This window comes from Sinohyriopsis cumingii, unplaced genomic scaffold (assembly GCF_028554795.1).
Source record: "Sinohyriopsis cumingii isolate HCF-2022 unplaced genomic scaffold, ASM2855479v2 utg001460l, whole genome shotgun sequence".
NCBI classification, from domain to species: Eukaryota; Metazoa; Mollusca; class Bivalvia; order Unionida; family Unionidae; genus Sinohyriopsis; species Sinohyriopsis cumingii.
Window position 1 is genome coordinate 155,424 of NW_028316002.1, and position 19,606 is coordinate 175,029.

The 19,606-nt window shown below is 34.7% G+C and overlaps 1 protein-coding gene across 1 annotated transcript in view; it reads right to left on the reverse strand.

Moving 5' to 3' along the window:
• LOC149772462 (glutaredoxin-3-like) overlaps positions 1-19,606 on the reverse strand; it is a 64,971-nt gene that overhangs the window by 23,067 nt on the left and 22,298 nt on the right. Inside the window, exons 6-7 of the mRNA XM_089947781.1 lie at positions 18,272-18,361; positions 7,890-8,034 (exon numbers count right to left, since the gene is read on the reverse strand). Coding sequence (XP_089803907.1) covers positions 7,890-8,034; positions 18,272-18,361 — 235 coding nt within the window. The remainder of the gene's footprint in view (positions 1-7,889; positions 8,035-18,271; positions 18,362-19,606) is intronic.

Sequence of the window (19,606 nt, forward strand, 5' to 3'; positions counted from 1 at the left end):
GTACCGGACCGTTTCAGCAACTGCCGATACCACAACTAGCGCCAATGGGAAGTCAGTTATTTTATTAAAGATTTAATTGCTGAAAAAGTCATGAAATTCACACCAAAATCATGAGGGTTGGCAGCTATGCAGCTGCCTCAATGTGACCTTGAGGGAAAGTCATTTAGCTTCCATTTCCTTGGTGGATATAGTCAACAAGTTGTTGATAGTGCTGTTACAACCAACTAACCAACCAACTTTGTTGAACAGCAACTGTTGCATTTACTATAAATGTGCCCATTTTTGCTCTCCTAGAACTGACAAGACTGACTCCTTGATAAGGATACCATGCAAAAGTCTTTTATGACAAAAGAAAATGATTTAGTTATTAAAACCGTGGGATAATAATCTATATTGGAAAATGATCTATATCGGTTAGCAATCTATATACTAGGTTGTTAAAATAACTTTATTAACATGACAGTGTCATGACTGTTCATACATCAGATTTGTGAGATACAAAAAATGCCCCGTATCTGGGATAATGCAAGGAACCAATTAATTCAGCAATTGCTTTAATTTTACCTGTAATGTTGTATTACAATCGGTTTTAAAAATGAAACTAATCAGAGAGTACAATTTTCAGACAATTTAGAACCTGAAAAAGACCATAACAACAACTCACTAAACAAAAGCTGGAATTTATTTTTAACATGCCCAAGCTGCACAGTTTTGCAGTTTCTCTTTGTCTTATTAAATAAACCTTCAATAGTTGGCAAATGTTTCTGCTATATTAGCTTCTTATAGATTTTGCTCAATCCAACAACAAGGAGAACTTTATATCTAACTTCATATATCATTTACTATACACTGTACACAAATATTGAACTTATGAAGGCATGCTTGATTTGTCTACCTCAACATAAATCATTTATAATGTACTGGAGACAACTTTACCTGTCAAACTGATTACAGGTGACAGCATTTCAATAATATTTATTTGTAAGATTTTAATTCAATCAAAGTCCAAGATTGAACTCTTAAAACTTTCAAAAAAGTGAAACCCCACAATAGCACAATGGCCTGTCAGGGGGTGAAATAGAAAATTTAAGCATATGTATGACTCAGTATGTATGCTTGTGTTTTGCCCCAAGGTCATTAAACAGAATCTGTATAAATTATATACCACTCAAATTTTCTTTGCTTTGAATCAGAATATTTTATTGTTTTTTGAAAAATCTGATCAATTTTCACTAATTTAATCTTGGATATATATCTTTTTGATGTTGTTGTAGTTGTTGTGGGGTTTAACGCCATTTATCAGCACATGATAGGCTATGTATGGCGGCCAGTATTAATGGTGGAGGAAGAACCCGGGAAAACCCTGGGAAGAACCACCGTCCTACAAGAAGCTATTGGCAAGCTTTCTCACATACCCACATTGGTCAAATCCCAGACTTGAACCCACGCAGACAGAGGTGAGATGGCACTGATCCGTAACGGAGAGTGCTTTAGACCACTCGGCCACTCGGGGCCCCCGTATTTTTTTGAATATAAACTACTGCAAGAATAATTGTTAATGAACAATAGGGTAATTTTCATATGGAACAGAATATTATTCACTGGTCAATTGAAGATGTGATGATTGTCTAACACAACCAAGACATGTGCATTTGTAAGTAGCTATTTTTCTGCATTACAAATCATTCCTGTATAATCAAAATGACCTTTAGCTGCAAGATTGATTAGGAAGTACATAAACTGATTAATAGTCTTTGAGAATCTTTTTTAAACCACTGCATTATTCGACACCTGGTTGTTTATGCCAGGTGATTAAGCAAACATCTGTCAACTATTGTTTGAGCAATGATTTTACAAAAGAATGCATTAAAGAAAAACATCAGGAAGAATAATAACAAGATTATTACTTATTTCATGAACCAAGATCAAAATGCAATGATTGACTCTGACACCAACAGAAACGTTTAACATCTTTATTCACACATAGAAAGATGCAATCATAAGATACTTCTGTCTTTAATAATACAACAATTCTTGCCAAATTATTAAATAAAACACATTTATTCTGCCACAAAACTCTGCGCTACTTCTGGTGAAATTAATTTTAAATTTTGGGAGCCACACCAAAAATCATACAGCATCTGAACTTGTGTTATATAAAAGCATGTTACAGCAGGGTACACCCAAACCAGTCCCTATTGTCAAAAAATAATTTTAGCATAGATTCTATACTTAAATTCTTATTTTAAATTCTTATTTTAAATTCAGTTACAACATACTTACGATCAGTAATTTTCACATTTTAAAAAAATAAAGTATTATTAAGTTTAAAAACTGTACACATGTACTGAGAACTGGAACAATCAATAACTAACTGCATCTTAATCTATGTTCATAGCTAAGTTCATTTAATGAGTATGTAATGTCAAAAATTCAAAGTCATCCCACTGGTGTTTCAAAGAAGTTGTAACCATCTATTTGCAAAGTATCTGTTTGCACTGTGTCATTTCATGTTTGAATTCATGCTTTAACTGACTCAATTTTAAATCTGCATTAAAATGAGACACATGCTGACTGAGCATGTCCATCCTATGGAGGATGTATTGACTACAAAATTACTTCATTTTAAACTGGAGAGTTTCTTAACACTTGTCTCTAGAACAGACCAGGAAGCAAACTATTGCCATGATTTATGTCATTTTTATATCTTCTGCTGTGCTCAAAGTTTAGAACATTTAACAAAATCGTTTTGAACACTACCTCATACTACCAGATTTATCATTACTTCTGTGACATTTGTTCACAAACACTGATCACCTGCATGTTGTTTCTCTGAACATTTCATACATATTGATACAATATTAGGTTGTATGCTTCAAAAATGCAAATTTATAATTCCTTTCTTTGATGTAAAAAGAATACATAATCGAGTCCCTATGAGTGACTGATGGTCTATGGCTGAAGAAAAGAAGTCCAGGAATTTAGGATAATAGGATAAGAATATTTCATCCTTAAAATTGTTTATTCTTCAGTAATAAGAAAATCTAAAAACTAGCTGCTGTGGTGTACATAATTCTTGTCAGATTGGACCCATTTTCATTTAGGAACAAGCAAACATCATTACAAGTGTTTTGGTGAAAACCCCTCTGTCAATCTGACCATCCCTTCAGAAGGAGTAGTGACATCAAGATTTTTCAGATGGCCATCACGGTAGTCATATTGGATGTATTCACGGTAGTCATATTGGATGTATTCATGGTAGTCATATTGGATGTATTCACGGTAGTCATATTGGATGTATTCATGGTAGTCATATTGGATGTATTCACGGTAGTCATATTGGATGTATTCACGGTAGTCATATTGGATGTATTCATGGTAGTCATATTGGATGTATTCACGGTAGTCATATTGGATGTATTCACGGTAGTCATATTGGATGTATTCACGGTAGTCATATTGGATGTATAATTTGCTTTCATCTTGGGGCAACTAGGTATCACAAGATGTCTTCTGGTAATACTCCATGCTGATATGGCCATACGTTTGGGAGAAGTTGAGGGATGGTGGCCATATTAAGAGTCAGTTTGCATATTTTCATTCAAGCCCAACTGGAGACAAAAACTCTTCTGGTGAAAACCACATATCAAATTAAATTTCCATTTAAAGGGAGTAGATATAAGATTTTCAAGACTATTATGATGATGGCCATACTGATGTCAGATTTAAGCCATTTTAATTTCAGACCAAGAAGACATTAAAAAAATCTTTAAATGAAAACCCTTTATTGATATATGACTTTCCATTTTTAAGGAGTATCAATAAGAAGATTTCCAAGCTGGACACCGTAAGAACTCTTTTGGTGATAAACCCCCATGCCAAAATGAGATTTCTTTTAACAGGAGTAGCAATAACAAGATGGCTGCTGTGGTGTGCCTACTGGATGTCAGATAGAAACCATTTCCATTTAGGACCAACCTGACATGGGGCCCCGAGCGGCCGAGTGGTCTAAAGCACTCACCGTTACGGATCACTGCCATCTCACCTCTGTCTGCGTTGGTTCGAGTCTCGGATTCGGCTAATGTGGTTATGTGAGAAAGCCTGCCAGTAGCTTCTCATGGGTCGGTGGTTTTTTCCGGAGTTTTTCCGGGTTCTTCCTCCAACATTAATACTAGCCGCCATGCATAGCCTACCTTGTGCTGAAAAATGGTGTTAAACCCTACAACAACAACAACCAACCTGACACAATTTTTTTAGTGAAAGAAAATTTTGACATGACCAGCCTTCTAGGAGAAATAGTTATAACAAGATTTCCATGATAGTCATTGTGGTGATACTTTGGAGACCAGGCTGGCACCATTTCCATTTAGGACCAACTAAAAATCATAAGATTTCTTTCAGTAAAAAACCCTAGCTGATGTGACCATTCACTCAAGACAGAAGTGATAACAAGATTTTCAGCATGGTCACTGTGGTGACCATACTGGCTGTATGAGCAGCAGCATTTTCATTTAGGACCAACCTGATGTCATAATTTGATATGACTATCCATTCTGAAGGAGTACTGATAACAAAATTTCCAAGATGGCCATAGTGTTGGCAATATTAGATGTGTAAGCGCACTATTTTCATTTACGACTAATAAAGACATCATAAGAAGTTTTCTAGTGATGCCAGGTGTCAATATCACTTACTGTTCAGGAGGAAATGCAATAAAAGGATTATAAAATGATTTGGAAGATGGTTGTTGTAGCAACCATATTCAATGTTTAAGCAGCGCCATTTTCATTTAAGACCAACTAGACATAATAGGTCTTTCAGTAAAAACCTACATTTATATGGCCATCCACTGAGGAGGAATAGCAATACAGTAAAACCTGTCATGAACGACCTCTGCTATGAGCGACCACCTGTCATTTCCGACCACAATCGTAATGCACGGATCGATTTTACTATATAAACACTCTGTTATGAACAACCACCTGCTGAACGTGACCAGCGACCGTGATTTCTTGGCAAAATATGCATTTTGACACTGCTATGAACGACCGCATTGCCAAAAAAAACAAAACAGATTGACACCACTGACCTTAACTTAATCTTTGTAAACATTAGAGCTCAGGATAAATGTAGTATGCAAACAAAGTGCACATTAAATAACACTATAGTTGAACAACCATATATAGAGATAAACACCTCTAACCATCATTTAATCCTTTGTAACAAAGACTGCATAAATAGTAATGATTGCTCTAATAAAGTATTTAAAAAGAATTTGTCTTGCTACAGTACCAGTTTTGTGAAATTTACAACTCCAGCGTACGGTGCCATTTGTAAACTGCAGTAAACCAGACTAAAGTACATGTCACTAACCGCCATTGTAGTGCTGAAGTCATGTGAATAGCCAGTAAGAGTAACATCAAAGGGAGTAATGATGGATATACGCAGTCAATTTAGAGGTTTGTATTTTTTCTTTATCTTTATGAAAACTCACAAAACCCCGGTAGTCCTTATGTCCCAGTGAGAAATCGTTTGAAAGGGCTTCAGTGTAGGTTTGAGTACATTGTTTATCTTTCCAGTTAATCCATAATGCCTGGAGGGTGAATGAGCTCATTGTCTTTAATACTAGTAAGTGAGAATCATATCCGGACTTTTTAAAAATTATTTTTTATTTCTTTTGTCAGTGTTTCACCAAGCCACCATCTGTTTACCTGGGTGCAGATGGTCGCAACCTTTGTTTATCGAGCTATAACGCTGTTGATTTAAACTTCGTCTCAGAATATATGTATTGTTTCTTGATGAGTTAATTATGTCTTTTGGTTTCATTCATTGGTACATGATATATATTTATTCCACATTTCCCCAAAACCTGATCAAAACCGATAGTCTTTATAATGTCAACACTAATAACAATGGCAGAACCTCCGCTGAAAAAAAGAAAAATTTTAACACTGGAAGAAAGGATTAATGTCATTGAAAGAAATGAAAAAGGGGAGACCGCTCGCAAAATAGCAGTCAGCTTAAGCGACGGTAAAACGCAAGTTCAAAATGTAATCAAAGACAAGGAGTCCATTAGAAACGAATGGCAGAAAGGTGCACAAGCACAGAGGAAATATGCCATGGCACAATGGACAGTTTACGGAGATCTGAACGAGCGAGTATGGGAGTGGTTTTGTGTTGCAAGGAGTAAAAGCATACCAGTAAGTGGAAAGTTGATTCAGGAAAAGGCAATAATTGAGATACATGTTCAGACCAAACAGCTGAGTAAAACATGTCAACAAAGAAGTATAATGGATTTCTTAAAAAACAAGTGAATAAGTGTATAGAATAAGATATATACATCATATCGAACTGTTCATTTTTTGTACATATTAAAGTGATATTGACATATAAATTTTATTCTCATTGTTTGATAGATGTATATCTTTATTATATAAAGATATTTTGAGAGGAATGCAAGCAATATTTAACAAAAATTATGACTAAAGGATATGATACATGTACAGTGAGTATGGGTATTATTTATTTTTCAACAATGCTAACTATTGACCCTGAAAACCAGTCCATTTTCACACACCTCTTATGAGAGACCACCTGTCTTGAGAGACCGCTTTTGGTTGGCAGAAGGGGCGGTCTCTCATAACAGGTTTTACTGTAATAATAATTTAAAGATGGTCACTGTCATGGCACATTGGATACCATCTCAGTACCATTTTCAATATAACCAACTAGACTTTATAAGAAGTCTTCTGGTTAAATCCCTGAGTCAATATGACTTTCCATGTAGGAGAAGTAATGAAAACAAGTATTTTCAAGATGACTGCTGTGGCACATCAGATTGGTACCATTTTTGCTTGGAACCAACTAGACATTATAAGTCTTTCATGAAAACACCATGTTGATATGACCGTCCCTTCAAGAGGAATAACAATAACATTTTCAAGTTGGCCACTGTGGCAGCCATATTGGACATCTTAGTGTCACCATTTGATTTTGAAGGAACAAGACTACTGGATGAATGTGTGTGTCAAGTTTCATGACAATAGCAGAAGAAGTTTATAACAAGTAGCAAAAACAAACTTGTGCTAATGGACAGACAACAAGCTATCCCATATAAAGCTTTTCTGGTCTATTACCAGTAGTGTTTACAAAAGTTATAATCAAGAACTAGCTGGCAGATACTGTTTGCACTGAATATGGGAAAACCAATTTAGGCAGTTTTCATGGTTGCTACAGACCACAAATTAAGAAACCTAATGAATAAAGCTCTTGCTGTGGCAACATTACATAGCCATACCCAGCCTACAAATTAGGAAACCTAAAGAACAAAGTTTTGCCGTGTAAAAGTAGAAACATACCCAAATTTAAGAAACCAAATGAATAAAGTTCTGGCTGTTTTAACAACAGAAAGCTATACCAATCTGAAAATTAAGAAACCAAATGAACAAAGCTCTTGCTGTGGTAACAATGGAAAGCCATATCAATCCACAAAAATTAAATGCAAATGAAAATGCAAGTATGTTCTTTGAAAATTGGTACTCATGAAAATAAATGTATTTGATGTAAATCATAATAAAGTGATATCTGTTAGCTACCTCATATTATTTGTCATACGATGTGTCAACTGCAAACTGCACAAAACCAGATCTGCTGTTGCAAAATGCACAGGCAGATCTGGGTTCATGCAGTCTGTTAGAAGTAATCAGAAGGAAAATAAACCACAGACCAGAATCTGTCAGCGCATTCTGTGACTGCAGATCTATGTCTATTTTACATACAGTTGGACTCGACTTGTAAGCAAGAATACAAAGCACTTTAAAAAAATGGAACATCTGTCAAATACACTTATGGTGCAGTTACTATATAATTTTTTCATGGCGATAACAGACCTGTCCTCTAATGTTGCCTGTTGAGGAAGATTTGAGTCTAGTTCCCCTGACTCTGCCATTTCTTTTACAATGTCCACTCCTCCTAACAAGTCGCCATTCACATACAGCTGTGGATAGGTTGGCCAGTTCGAGTAGGTTTTCAGGCCTGCATAAAGAGGTAAATAAATTCAATCAAAGCAAAATTAAACAGCTCTTTCACCCATTATGAAAATTACCCCATTTACTGAATCTATGAACAAACTTTATCTTTAATTACAAAAGTAAGGGGCCCCAGATACATGGTTCCCATGCTTTTCTAAAGATAAATGTCCAGGTCATTTCCAGGGTGTTTCCCAGATGAAATTAATATTTTCAAGGTTCATATATGACCTTTATTGAATGGAATTAAAGAATATTTTAGATTATAAAACATTCATTTTCTAAATCTAGAGAAGTTTTTTACTTTCAAGATTCTCCAAAACATCTAAGCAAGAAAGATGATCATGTACAAAACCACAAAATGTATCACACAAAACAAGTTTGATTATATTCCAATAAATTGGCATGTAAAAAAGATGTAATGTAGAGAATACAAATTCTAACTTTATTTTGCTGACCTGCATTACATTCCTAAGTGGGAACAACATTTTTAATATAAATTAGTTTTGTTTCCTTTCAAACCTTTATTTCTAAAGAATACTATAGCAATATATATATATATATATATATATATATATATATATATATATATATATATATATATATATATATATATATAATATATATAATTATATATATGCATCTTATAGAAAGTAAACATTTACTATTACAGTATATAAAAAAACAATGAAAAGACCTTAACCATGAATTTATTTGGTAGTCATTTACCAGTGGGCCTAGCAAATTTAAACTCGTGTTATATCGAATCATACCTGCATGAAATCAATAGGAATATGATTTATTTTCTCAGAAATGGCATGTATTATAACCATTATGTCTTTAATCTACTGACAGACTAGACAAAACTATGACATAGATGAAACATGACCAGGTACTTGCCATTTACATTACTAGTAACATGACTTCACGAATCTCAAACAACGACATCAAAGTCCAACAGTCACATGATATTAACAACAAACTCCTTTTTAATGTTGTTGTACAGAAAGAACATATAATTCTCAACATATTTATTTAGAAAACAAGAACAAGCTTGTTGCTGTCACAGCAATCTGGCCAGTCTGATTTATCAAGCACATGTTAACATGGTAGTTAGGGCTGTTCCAGTAAAACATATACCCCCCCGGGGGGAAGGCACTTTCAAATTCATACAACCCACAACAGAAGCAATTAACAAAAATTATGATCCACCGTCAGATGTGTTTTAATCGAGAAACACTGCCCCCTACAGAAGTATATTTTTTTTACATAACTTCTGGCTATGGGTTAGTGGGCGGTAGAAGCGATTTTAATATTGGGTTGGGAACAGAAGTGATTTAAATGACAGATGGCTGGAGGTAATCTACTAAATTCTTATAGAGCATATGACCTACTGCTTATTTTTATTTGTATTCATTCATTATAATCAGCTTTTTGTCCTTTTGTTTGTTTGTCTGTCAGCCAAGTATGTCTCTGATACAGTGAAATCACAAATTTTCATGGTGGCTTATTATTTGTAGATGTCATTGATCAGTCCCTTAATACCTACTAATTTAACATCCATGAATACAGATTTTATAATAGATATTTCTATTCTAATACAGAAATCATGAATTTGTATCCTTACTAAACTCTGTGTTTCCTAAAGTGATAACTATGTCTTGCTATTTTTCTTTGTTCTCAGGCATGCTGCTTTTGATTAGAATAAAAGTTAAATCTTGTATTGCTTTAAATGTATGGTCAGATTCTATGATTCACTGTTATTATTTTATCCAATAAATGTTTTGGTAAACTTATTTGATTTGTCAGAACAAAAACCAATAATGCCTGTGGAAGTGATGTTGCATCATTTGTCTAATTTTACACTATATCATTTCTTGCAAGAACATATTTTTCAGTTACCGATGTCTTATTTTTACGCCTTGTTGCAAGACTAATATAAAGTTATAAAAAAAATATAGCAAGTCAAACATTTTTATATCATAAGTTAGATTTTAAAAAATGGATAAAAGTCAAGGAATCATTTTTCCCAGAGCACTCATAAAATCAATGTCATTGCAGTTAACTGTATTGTCAACAGCATCATAATCATCACTGATGGCCTAGCAGTAACATTCTGCAATTTCAATCCAGTTGTCACAGGTTCTAACTCCCACTTCTAGTCTTTCATATGAGACTTATACCTATGGCCTGAGGGGCTTTCATGGCAGAGTGGTATAAGATGCTTGTCTTGTGATACAGATCTGAGGGGCTTCCATGGCAGTGGTACAAGATGCTTGTCATGTGATTACTTGCCTCCAATGTGCTAATGAGAATGTTGCCAGTTACTTGTGGAAGGTCAGTGGTTCTACATAAGTGGTGTTTAGTGTCTCAAAAGGACTTGGATTTTCTTCAGCAGTAAAACTGGTTGCCATATATATGTTCTTCATCTGAAAATGGTGTAAAGGCCATAATGATCTACTTAAACCCGAGATCTCACATCTAAATGACTTCAGCTGTTGGAGATAAACGTCAAATCAACAGAGGCTCCATGTGCCCAAGTGTACTAAGGTGCTTGCTTTTACATCACTTAAACATCTCATGAGTGAGTTTGTGTCACAGATCAACCAATTTAGGTTGGTGGTCTTTTGGGGTTCTTCCTCCACCTAATATATTGTACAAAAAATCACAAAAAAACCCCAAATCAAACCACACTGAATCAACCAAGTAATCAACCATGGCAACAGCAGCAAAGGTACTAGTCAATCATTTTTGCCACAGCTGTATGAGTTTATAACTTTTGACTCAAGTAATTTTTGTAGACCTTAGAATATCGTCAACTATGCCTTTCTGACAGTTACCTAAAAGTCATCATCAGTTGGTGCAAATGGATTTTTCATGGTGAGCATATGAGATGGAAAAGTCTTGAGCAATCCTGCATCACACACTGCCGAAAGGTTTACATTTTAGCTCACTTAGATTTTCTTTTAACAATGTTCATTGTTCCAACTAGAACTGTTATAACTTATTCAAGCTATATTCACCAATATCTGGAGATATGCATCTGTAATAAATATTTGTAACAAAGTATGAGAATGCATCAATGTTTTTCAGTGATGCATCTGAATTGAGCAACAACCATAATCAACAAACCAAGAAATAAAATTATTCACATCTCTCAGGCAGAAGTAGGGTATAATCATAATCTGCCAAAAGATTTTTAAATTTTTACATTTGCCAAATATTTTTTCCAACCACACTGATTCAGTGGACATATCACCAGAATGGACAGAAACAGACCAGAAGGTTAAAATCAATTTTATAAAGCTTTTAAGTAACTAAATTCATATTGGTTTGGTTAACTGTACACCCTTTATTGTCTTCCTTTTGATGAAATTTCTTACTGAAGCTAAGAAAATAATGTTGCACACATAAAAAAGAGAGGCACACTTCTACTCATTATTGTATTTTTTATACTTCTCCATTCCAGCTTGTTCTTATGATCTCCTCCCCCCACATACTGTTTGTCTTGTTTATGATATGTATCTAAATTTCTCACTTACTACCACTATACAAATGTTCTGTGAATATGCATATCAGTGTGAAACACAATGGGGAGACTAAATCCAAGACTGAAAACCTCTACATTTCTGGATGTATTCTGATTGGATTCCATAATTCTGCACAAAACTCAAAAGTTCAGGATTCTCTGTACTAATTCAGTTCCCACTGTAAATTTGTGCAAACACCACAATATTAAAATTCAGTAACTTAAAATTTTGAGTGCTCATGATCAAATTTATATCAGTATAGACACATCTATGACGACAGCTTTTGTGAAAAGAAAACCATAACAGCTGCACCATTTTCTGGATCTATACAAATTTGAAATGTGTGCTTTCAATAATGCACCAAAGAGTCAGCTGCTGATTTCAGTAATGAGTTGTCCAAACTCGGGTCTGTAAAGGGATGGAAATTATGTTAATGAAACAATGTCCCTCACAATTTTCAGTTACAAGTAGGACAAGCTCTCAAAATATTGTTTTCACTAAAATCTTACTTTCATTATCAACCAATCAGGGACAGTCAAACCCATATATACTCTATTTTATCTTCACTGATTTAGAGCATGGTTCTCGTTCTTTCACATCTGTAGTAATGTGAGTCCTTGAACAACTCTCATTGGTTGTAAGCCTTTTTCGACCATGCTGAATGGACACACTGTAAGATAATGTTCAAGTAACAGAAACACCATGGGATAACCAGAGACCAATAAAGTCGAATAGTCAAGTTATCTCCTCTGCAGGGATGCTGCCAGGATTTCAGGATGTTTTGTGTGTGTGTGATCTCCAATGAACAAGTGGTGGCGGTGGGAATAGCCATTGTTAAATATCTCCCTAACACTTAAATATCTGTCACTCTTTCTTACTGTTCCACTCTGTTACAGCTCTACTGAAATCAAAATTCTCGAAGAGATGTCATCTCTAGTTGTATAGCGATTATTACTGTGATGTCATTGGGCATGGTCACGTGGTTGTGGTGGGGTCTTGGTTGGAATGGCATAAAGACCATAGGCTTACTCCATATCTGACAGCTAATTATGATGTTGTAAACAGAATTAAAAAATTTCTAGCAATTCAGTTGGACTCGGATACCTGATTCATAGTCAATGAACAGGTTCTAAAATTGATGTGTTTATTTTGAACCTATGTTCCTCCATCACATTCAAGAGTTGGATATACCAAAGGTGTAATTGGTACAATTGCATCCTAAACTACTATCGTGGCTACTTCAAATGTTATTTAATGTGAGACTTTAATGCAAGAACTCGTAGCTTCAGTGATTTTTGGGTTAAAAAAATAAATTTCTTCTCAAACAACTCAATTTGGTGCAGATTACATTGTCTTTTAATGATTCTTGATGTGTAAAAATTGCACAAGAAATGAACAACATCAGATCAGAAAATTACTACCACTGGGGAAATACTGATAGGAATATACAGAAATAATGATATAATTATTTAAGTAGAATATGTGGTGACAATACTAGCGCTAGTTCTACAACTTTATGCAAAATACATCTTGTACAACTATTCTGTTGTTTCTAACAGCACAGTAATATGGCAATAAGTTCTGTCCACTTTTTACTTTAGTCCCTTGCTAATTAATAGTTTTAGATTTTACAACACTAAGCACATTTTACCTTTTGACAATAACACATCATTATAGATATTTAGATTGCAAGAAAATAGAAGTTACAATTTTATTAAAAGCACTGGTACCAGTAAGACTAAAGGAGATGGTTAAAAAAAAGAATCAGGATGAACAAGATTAGTAGTGTAGTAAAGAATCCATATATCAGAATGACATCAAGTATTTTTTCATCAATTTCATCATCAGTTAATGATACTGCTTAAAAATGTATTGTACTAGATAACAGACTTTTTTAGTTATCCATTTTGCAATACAAATACCAAATGATGGCTTGGAACTAAGTGCCAAAAGGTCTGCAAAAAAACCCACCATGATCAAAATATACAAAGAACCGAACACAAACAGGACAAATTTTATCCATCTTGCTTTGAGTTTAAACAGATCAGTTGGTCTCTTATGTTTAATGTCACTTAATGTTTGCACATAGAGAGCATGTACTTCATTTGGTCATACATCTGCGTGATATAAAAGTTTGTCTCTTTATTCTTTTGTTGCTCAGTGGTTCTGCCAACTTGAGATCTACACATACTTAATTATGTTGTATGGGGATTCTCTGATGTTCCTTATGAGCATTAATCTGTTAATTATTTCTGAATTTAATATGATCCTCCTCCTGTGTATGAATATTATGTTGTGCTGAGAACTCCTTTCATTGCCTGCTGTCTGAAACGCATATGCATAACTAGCTTGAACAAGTTACTGTTCTTTATGGTTGTGCAATTTTCAACATCTCACAAGTATGGCCCCATGGGTAATCTCTCTTGGATATCTCTGTTCCAAAAAGAAAAGTTTTGAACCAGAGGTCTCATTAGGATTTTAAAACTAAGAGTCCATGGCTCCCACCAGGAAAAGTTGCAGTCTCCTCTCAGAAAACTATGCAAATTATAAGAACTATTGGTTGCCATACAGTTTAATTTCTACATTCTATATAACACTGACATAGCTTTTGCTTGTCCATCAGAGTGAGTCTGAATTTTTTCTGATCCAAGGAAGGTCTTATTCAAAGCACTAAGCTAGGCATCACACTTTCTTACACTTGGCTACTGTCCCTTCCAAACTATCAGTTCTAACAACTTTAGCACTCTCCTGAATCTCACAATCATCGCCAGTTTGCCATTGAACCCCAAAATACTCATTCAAGTCCAAGTCTCAACATGTCAGGATTCCGAGGTCACGTGCACTGCTTATTCTGTTACACTCGGATATGAACAAATAATGAAAGTTAAAGTTGTTTATTCGATGTACTGTTATAAATGACCACATGTACATCTCTGGGTATTTCTGCCTCTGAATTAAAGCACTGTAAATATCAGTAGATTTTCCCACCCAGCTGCTAGTCAAAGCCTTTGATCTTGCCGCTTAGCTATTACAGCATGTTCTTTTGATGTACTCTTATAATTGTGACGGGGGGTGGGGGGGAGGCTTTCAACCACTAAATTCTGTCATTGTAAATATCAGCACAGCTAACTGATCAACACATTTTCCCACTATGCAGGTGACTGAAGCAGGACTGGCAAGTCTTCGAATTTTACGGCCCACCTAAATAAAAAAAATTGGCGTCCAAATACGCGTGATTATAAGCGTTTCCAAGACCTCTGTCAGTTTTCACCAACATGAATCCTGCCAAAGATTCACTTCCTTGAATCAGTGTTTTGCTGCCTCTTATGCCAGATTTTTCTCTTCCATAATGCTGCATTAGGGTTTTAAGTCCAACATTCCCATAGTCTGCTTGTTTAGACATGGGTATCTTGAATAAATATAACCAGCATATTGTCCATCCAACATGTACATCAGACTCACACTCAACATCAATTATGGGCTCGAAATCACACACTGGTATTTCCAGTTACCTTTTGCCAATGTCCAACAGACCGATATACATGAAATTCATTGTCATCATAGCTATCACCAGCCAGTATTTGCCGACTGAAAATGTCGTCTGAAGACAAAACGTTTTGTGATTCAACCATTTTGGTTTCCTGTGTGGCCCTTATTGGAAACACGCATTTGTAAAACTTCTACGATGAAAGTAAGGCTAAAACTCTATAAAATGCCTGTTCCAGGGCCAATGAACCAATCAAATTTAGTTTAACAGCCATTCATATCAAACCGAAGTATCCAGATATCTGGATGTCGCATCAAGTGCTGTGAGACAGCTGCGGCAGCGCGAATTACATCGCGAAATGTACTTTTAAAGTTAAAGTTAAAAGTTTAATAAAAATTGCATACTGCACAAAGCACATTTTTTAATATCCGCAACGTTGACGTAACTTGCCGAATGCGTATCACTGCTTTAAAATTACGCGAATTCGTACAAATTACGTGCACTCGCATTTACTAGCATCATTTTCTGACCCAATGTTTTATTCACGTTTAGACCGCTAGGAGAGGATTAGATGCGATTTTATATATACATTCGTTTTTTTCTTCTTTCTTTCTTACAACCCCACCAGCAATTTCTCATTTTGTTAACACAACCCACAACAGAAGTGATTTTTCTAACCAACCTTCCACTGTCAGAATCAAAATAGTTCGAAAACACAACCTCCTACAGAAGTTTTTTTTAAGTGCCGTCCCTGGGGAATATATGTTTTACTGGAACAGCCCTTATGTGATACAACAAAACTTCTGAAGTTGTTCTCAGAATAAATATTGGGAATATTGTGTTCTTTCATTTTTGTATTTTTATTACAACCAGTACATGACTTTCATTTAACATTTTTTTCTTCTTTCTCTACAACATTTTAAAATGTGGATTGTAAGATTTGTGTACTCATGCGACTAGCAATGCAATCACAAGTACCTGGTCACAGTTCCTCAATGCCTTAGTTTTATCTTGTCTTTCAGCAGATTAAAGACATAACGATTTTAATACTCTTAATTTTTGAGAAAATAAGTAATTTTCATATTGACTTCATGCATGTATCACTGAATCGTTTAAGTTTGCTAGGCCATCTGTCAAAGCAGCTGCACTCTGCAACCATTAGACTGGTTTTCATACCTTCCATGTAAGGAAAGATACAAATATTGAGCTGATGGTGAGAATAAAAGTCCACCAGACAAATCTAACTCACTGAACATTTGGAATAACTCAGCATATATTTTTATTGCAAGCACCCAATTGAGCTATACTGCACCCTCAGAATATTCTGGTTAGAACTCGATAAATTTAACTCATAATCAGTTTGGTTACTACTCAATTAACCCTTTACCTCATAAAGTGTATGGCTCTTTAGCCCTTCGATATACATGTAGCAAAGTTACCCAGTGCAGTGTGCTATAAAAAGAACACCTGTTAGCTATTCGACTCCATACACATAGGGTTGCCTGTTTTACATTTTTGGTACACAGCTATTATGTATGGAAAAATTTAAGAGTAAAGTCCGATCATTATAGCTGTGTAATTATTTTTCACAGATGATTTTTTTATGTGCTTTAAAATCTTGACAGAATTCATTCACCGTCAAGTTAGTGAAGCTGCGTGACCAAGCATAGCTGCCATTTCTCATACTCGAAATTTACAAGTTCTTTGTCTGAGTTTACATCACTAAGTCATCTGAATTTGATAATTTATAAAACTAATTGCTGCTACATCAATATCAGAGCTTTTACCTAAGTTATTGAAGCTTTCATAGTTGTGATTCTAATCATGAAAACTCGAGTAAGTACTGAACAAAATCTGAGACCTCCATTTCGGAGAGTGGAGAATACGACCAAATAACTTTAAATAACAGATTTCGACCAGAGCATAAACAGCTACCACACTGTAACCACTAGGCGGCATGTATTAGTAAAGTCATTGGCACTGTGCAACAAAACAAACCTATTATCCCCAAGGCATTTACCACAGATTAAGCATATGGTAGCTATTGTACAACACTCTACCACTAACAAACCACTTTGCTTTACAAACAACTAAACAACAGTAGTATATAAACTGTGGCTGCCGATTATTTCTAAAACACCTGTCAAAGAAATCCCACAAATTATATTGATTTACAATTATTCAAGCAGACTTGTATATTGCCCTGTTATTTACCCTTCCTAAGCGTGCACGCAAAAAAAATCCTATGGAGCCTCTCGCTATTGTTCCTTTAAGACTATCGTACAGGTATATCTACTCTCAATCAAAATGTTTGTCGTATATACCTTCAGTATCGTAATTCTTTTATTTTTTATGTAGATTATTTTCATATTTACACTGAAATAAGCTAGCGTGCATTTGTACGATACCATATAGTTTAATGATAACTGATTAGCTGAGGGTTAAATACTTGACTGGAGATTACTAATATGGTGGTTCTTTTGGAAAATACACGTACCACCGTGGCTGAAATAACACATATGGCTGCATTTTCTGGTGGATGGACATCTGTCAAATAGACGTCAAGTATGTTAAAACATGTTTTACATTCATTATCCTACCATTTAAGTTAGAAAAAAAATATTTATTTCACTTCACAATAGCACAAATGTTATGAGCCTTGTGGCATCATAAGGCATGTGATCTCATCTTCGGCGATCGACAGAAACAATAAATACTGGAAATCGAGGGAAAAAAACTTTAAAAATTTCAGACTTGGACCAAAGATAAGCCAACCCCACTTCTTCCAGGCCTTATTTTTTTCCTAAATATTTTGGCTTATACACGAGTATATACGGTATTCATTTTTGACATTATAATCAAGTTTGCATGAACAAAAATTAATCTCCACTAAACAGCTTCAGGTGCAAACTGGCAAAATTGTAGCTCCTCTACCCCAAAAGTATTATGAAGGTTCATTTCCCAGTCTGCAACCAATTAATCCATACAGCATTTCACACCCATACATTATGACAAAAACACAAATAATGGTCACATATGTGGGTAAAAATGTTTTTGTTATTTTGTTATATAATTTTCTCTGACAATCTATATTAACCTAATGAATCTGAAAGGTAGAAACAATTCATTGTAATAATACAACAAAAAAAACACACTGACATATCATGAGAAATTAAATGCTAATGAAAGATAAATTTAGTGATGTCGATGAAAACCCTATAACCTACCCTGTCTGACTTCCTCATCCTGAAGTATGTCAAAGCTGCTGTACTTGACATTCCTTTCATTGAGAAGTTGGACCATCTGTCGGCTAAATCCTACAGAAAATTTAACACACTTAAAAGCAGTTAGCTTACAAGAAATACAAAGTTTCCGTCTCAGAAATGCAAGATACTGTACCTAATATAAATAAGCATAAATAAGCATGAAGACTTCACAGATACAATCAAGAAGACTTCACATATATAATTAAAAAGCTTCACAGATACAATCATGAAGACTTCACAGATACAATCATGATGACTTCACAGTTACAATAATATTTATCTTAAGAATTCTTCTGTGGGAAGTGGAAAAGTGGCACCTGAGTTGTGTTTGCTTAAAACAGATCAAATGCTACAATATTAGTTAATGTAGCTTAATTCCAGATCTGAATGTTCCTTTGTAAAAAATTTCACCATTTCTTTTTCAACTTTTATGAACAAACCAAAAAATTTTGTACCATAGAAAAATGACACCATTTTAACTGTATATGCTATTGGATGAGTATTTCTAATTTACAAAAACGACAACTTTGCACTAGATCAATGACCTTTAAGTTTTATGTTATGCCATCAAATAAACTGACCAAGAAAGAAGATGCTTTAAATTAATCTAAGTCCACCCTTGAAACAGATAATTTTAGAACAAAAGGATGACAAATGAAGGTTTAATTCATTAATTACTCCAAATAATAGACACTGAAAAAATGGGACCACCCTTTGACAACCAGAACTCTTGGCTAATTAATATTAGCTCCATGAAGACAAATTATACTGACATTTTAAGGAATGAGGAGAACTTTTAGAACAAAGTATGATATCCACCGTCACAAAATCCACATTGCCAGGCAGTGTGATTTACATGCTAATTAAATATACCTAAAGCTTTTGCCAGGTTATGCCAGTTCACACATGTCTGAAGGAAAGATTCAACAGATAAGATCAAATCAGTAAGGCTAACACAATCTATATATGAATTTTACAAGTTTTCTACCGTAAACCAAGTTGGAGGAGAATCATCTTCATAGGGAACCATACTCCATCTATAAATGTCCAACTTTTCTCTTTTTCTTTGCTGAAGACAAAGTTTGTGACTTCTCAATGTTATCACTTGGATGCCTTCACATACTTAGGCACCCTTGGTACATACTTGCAAGGGCTGTGATGATATCCCCTCAAATTGCTATAGCCATATTTAATAGGCACAGGTCTGATGAGTGATAAAGAAAACTTGTATAACACTGCTGTATAATTTCCACTATGTCTGAATACATACAGGTAAATTTTCTACATTATCTGGTC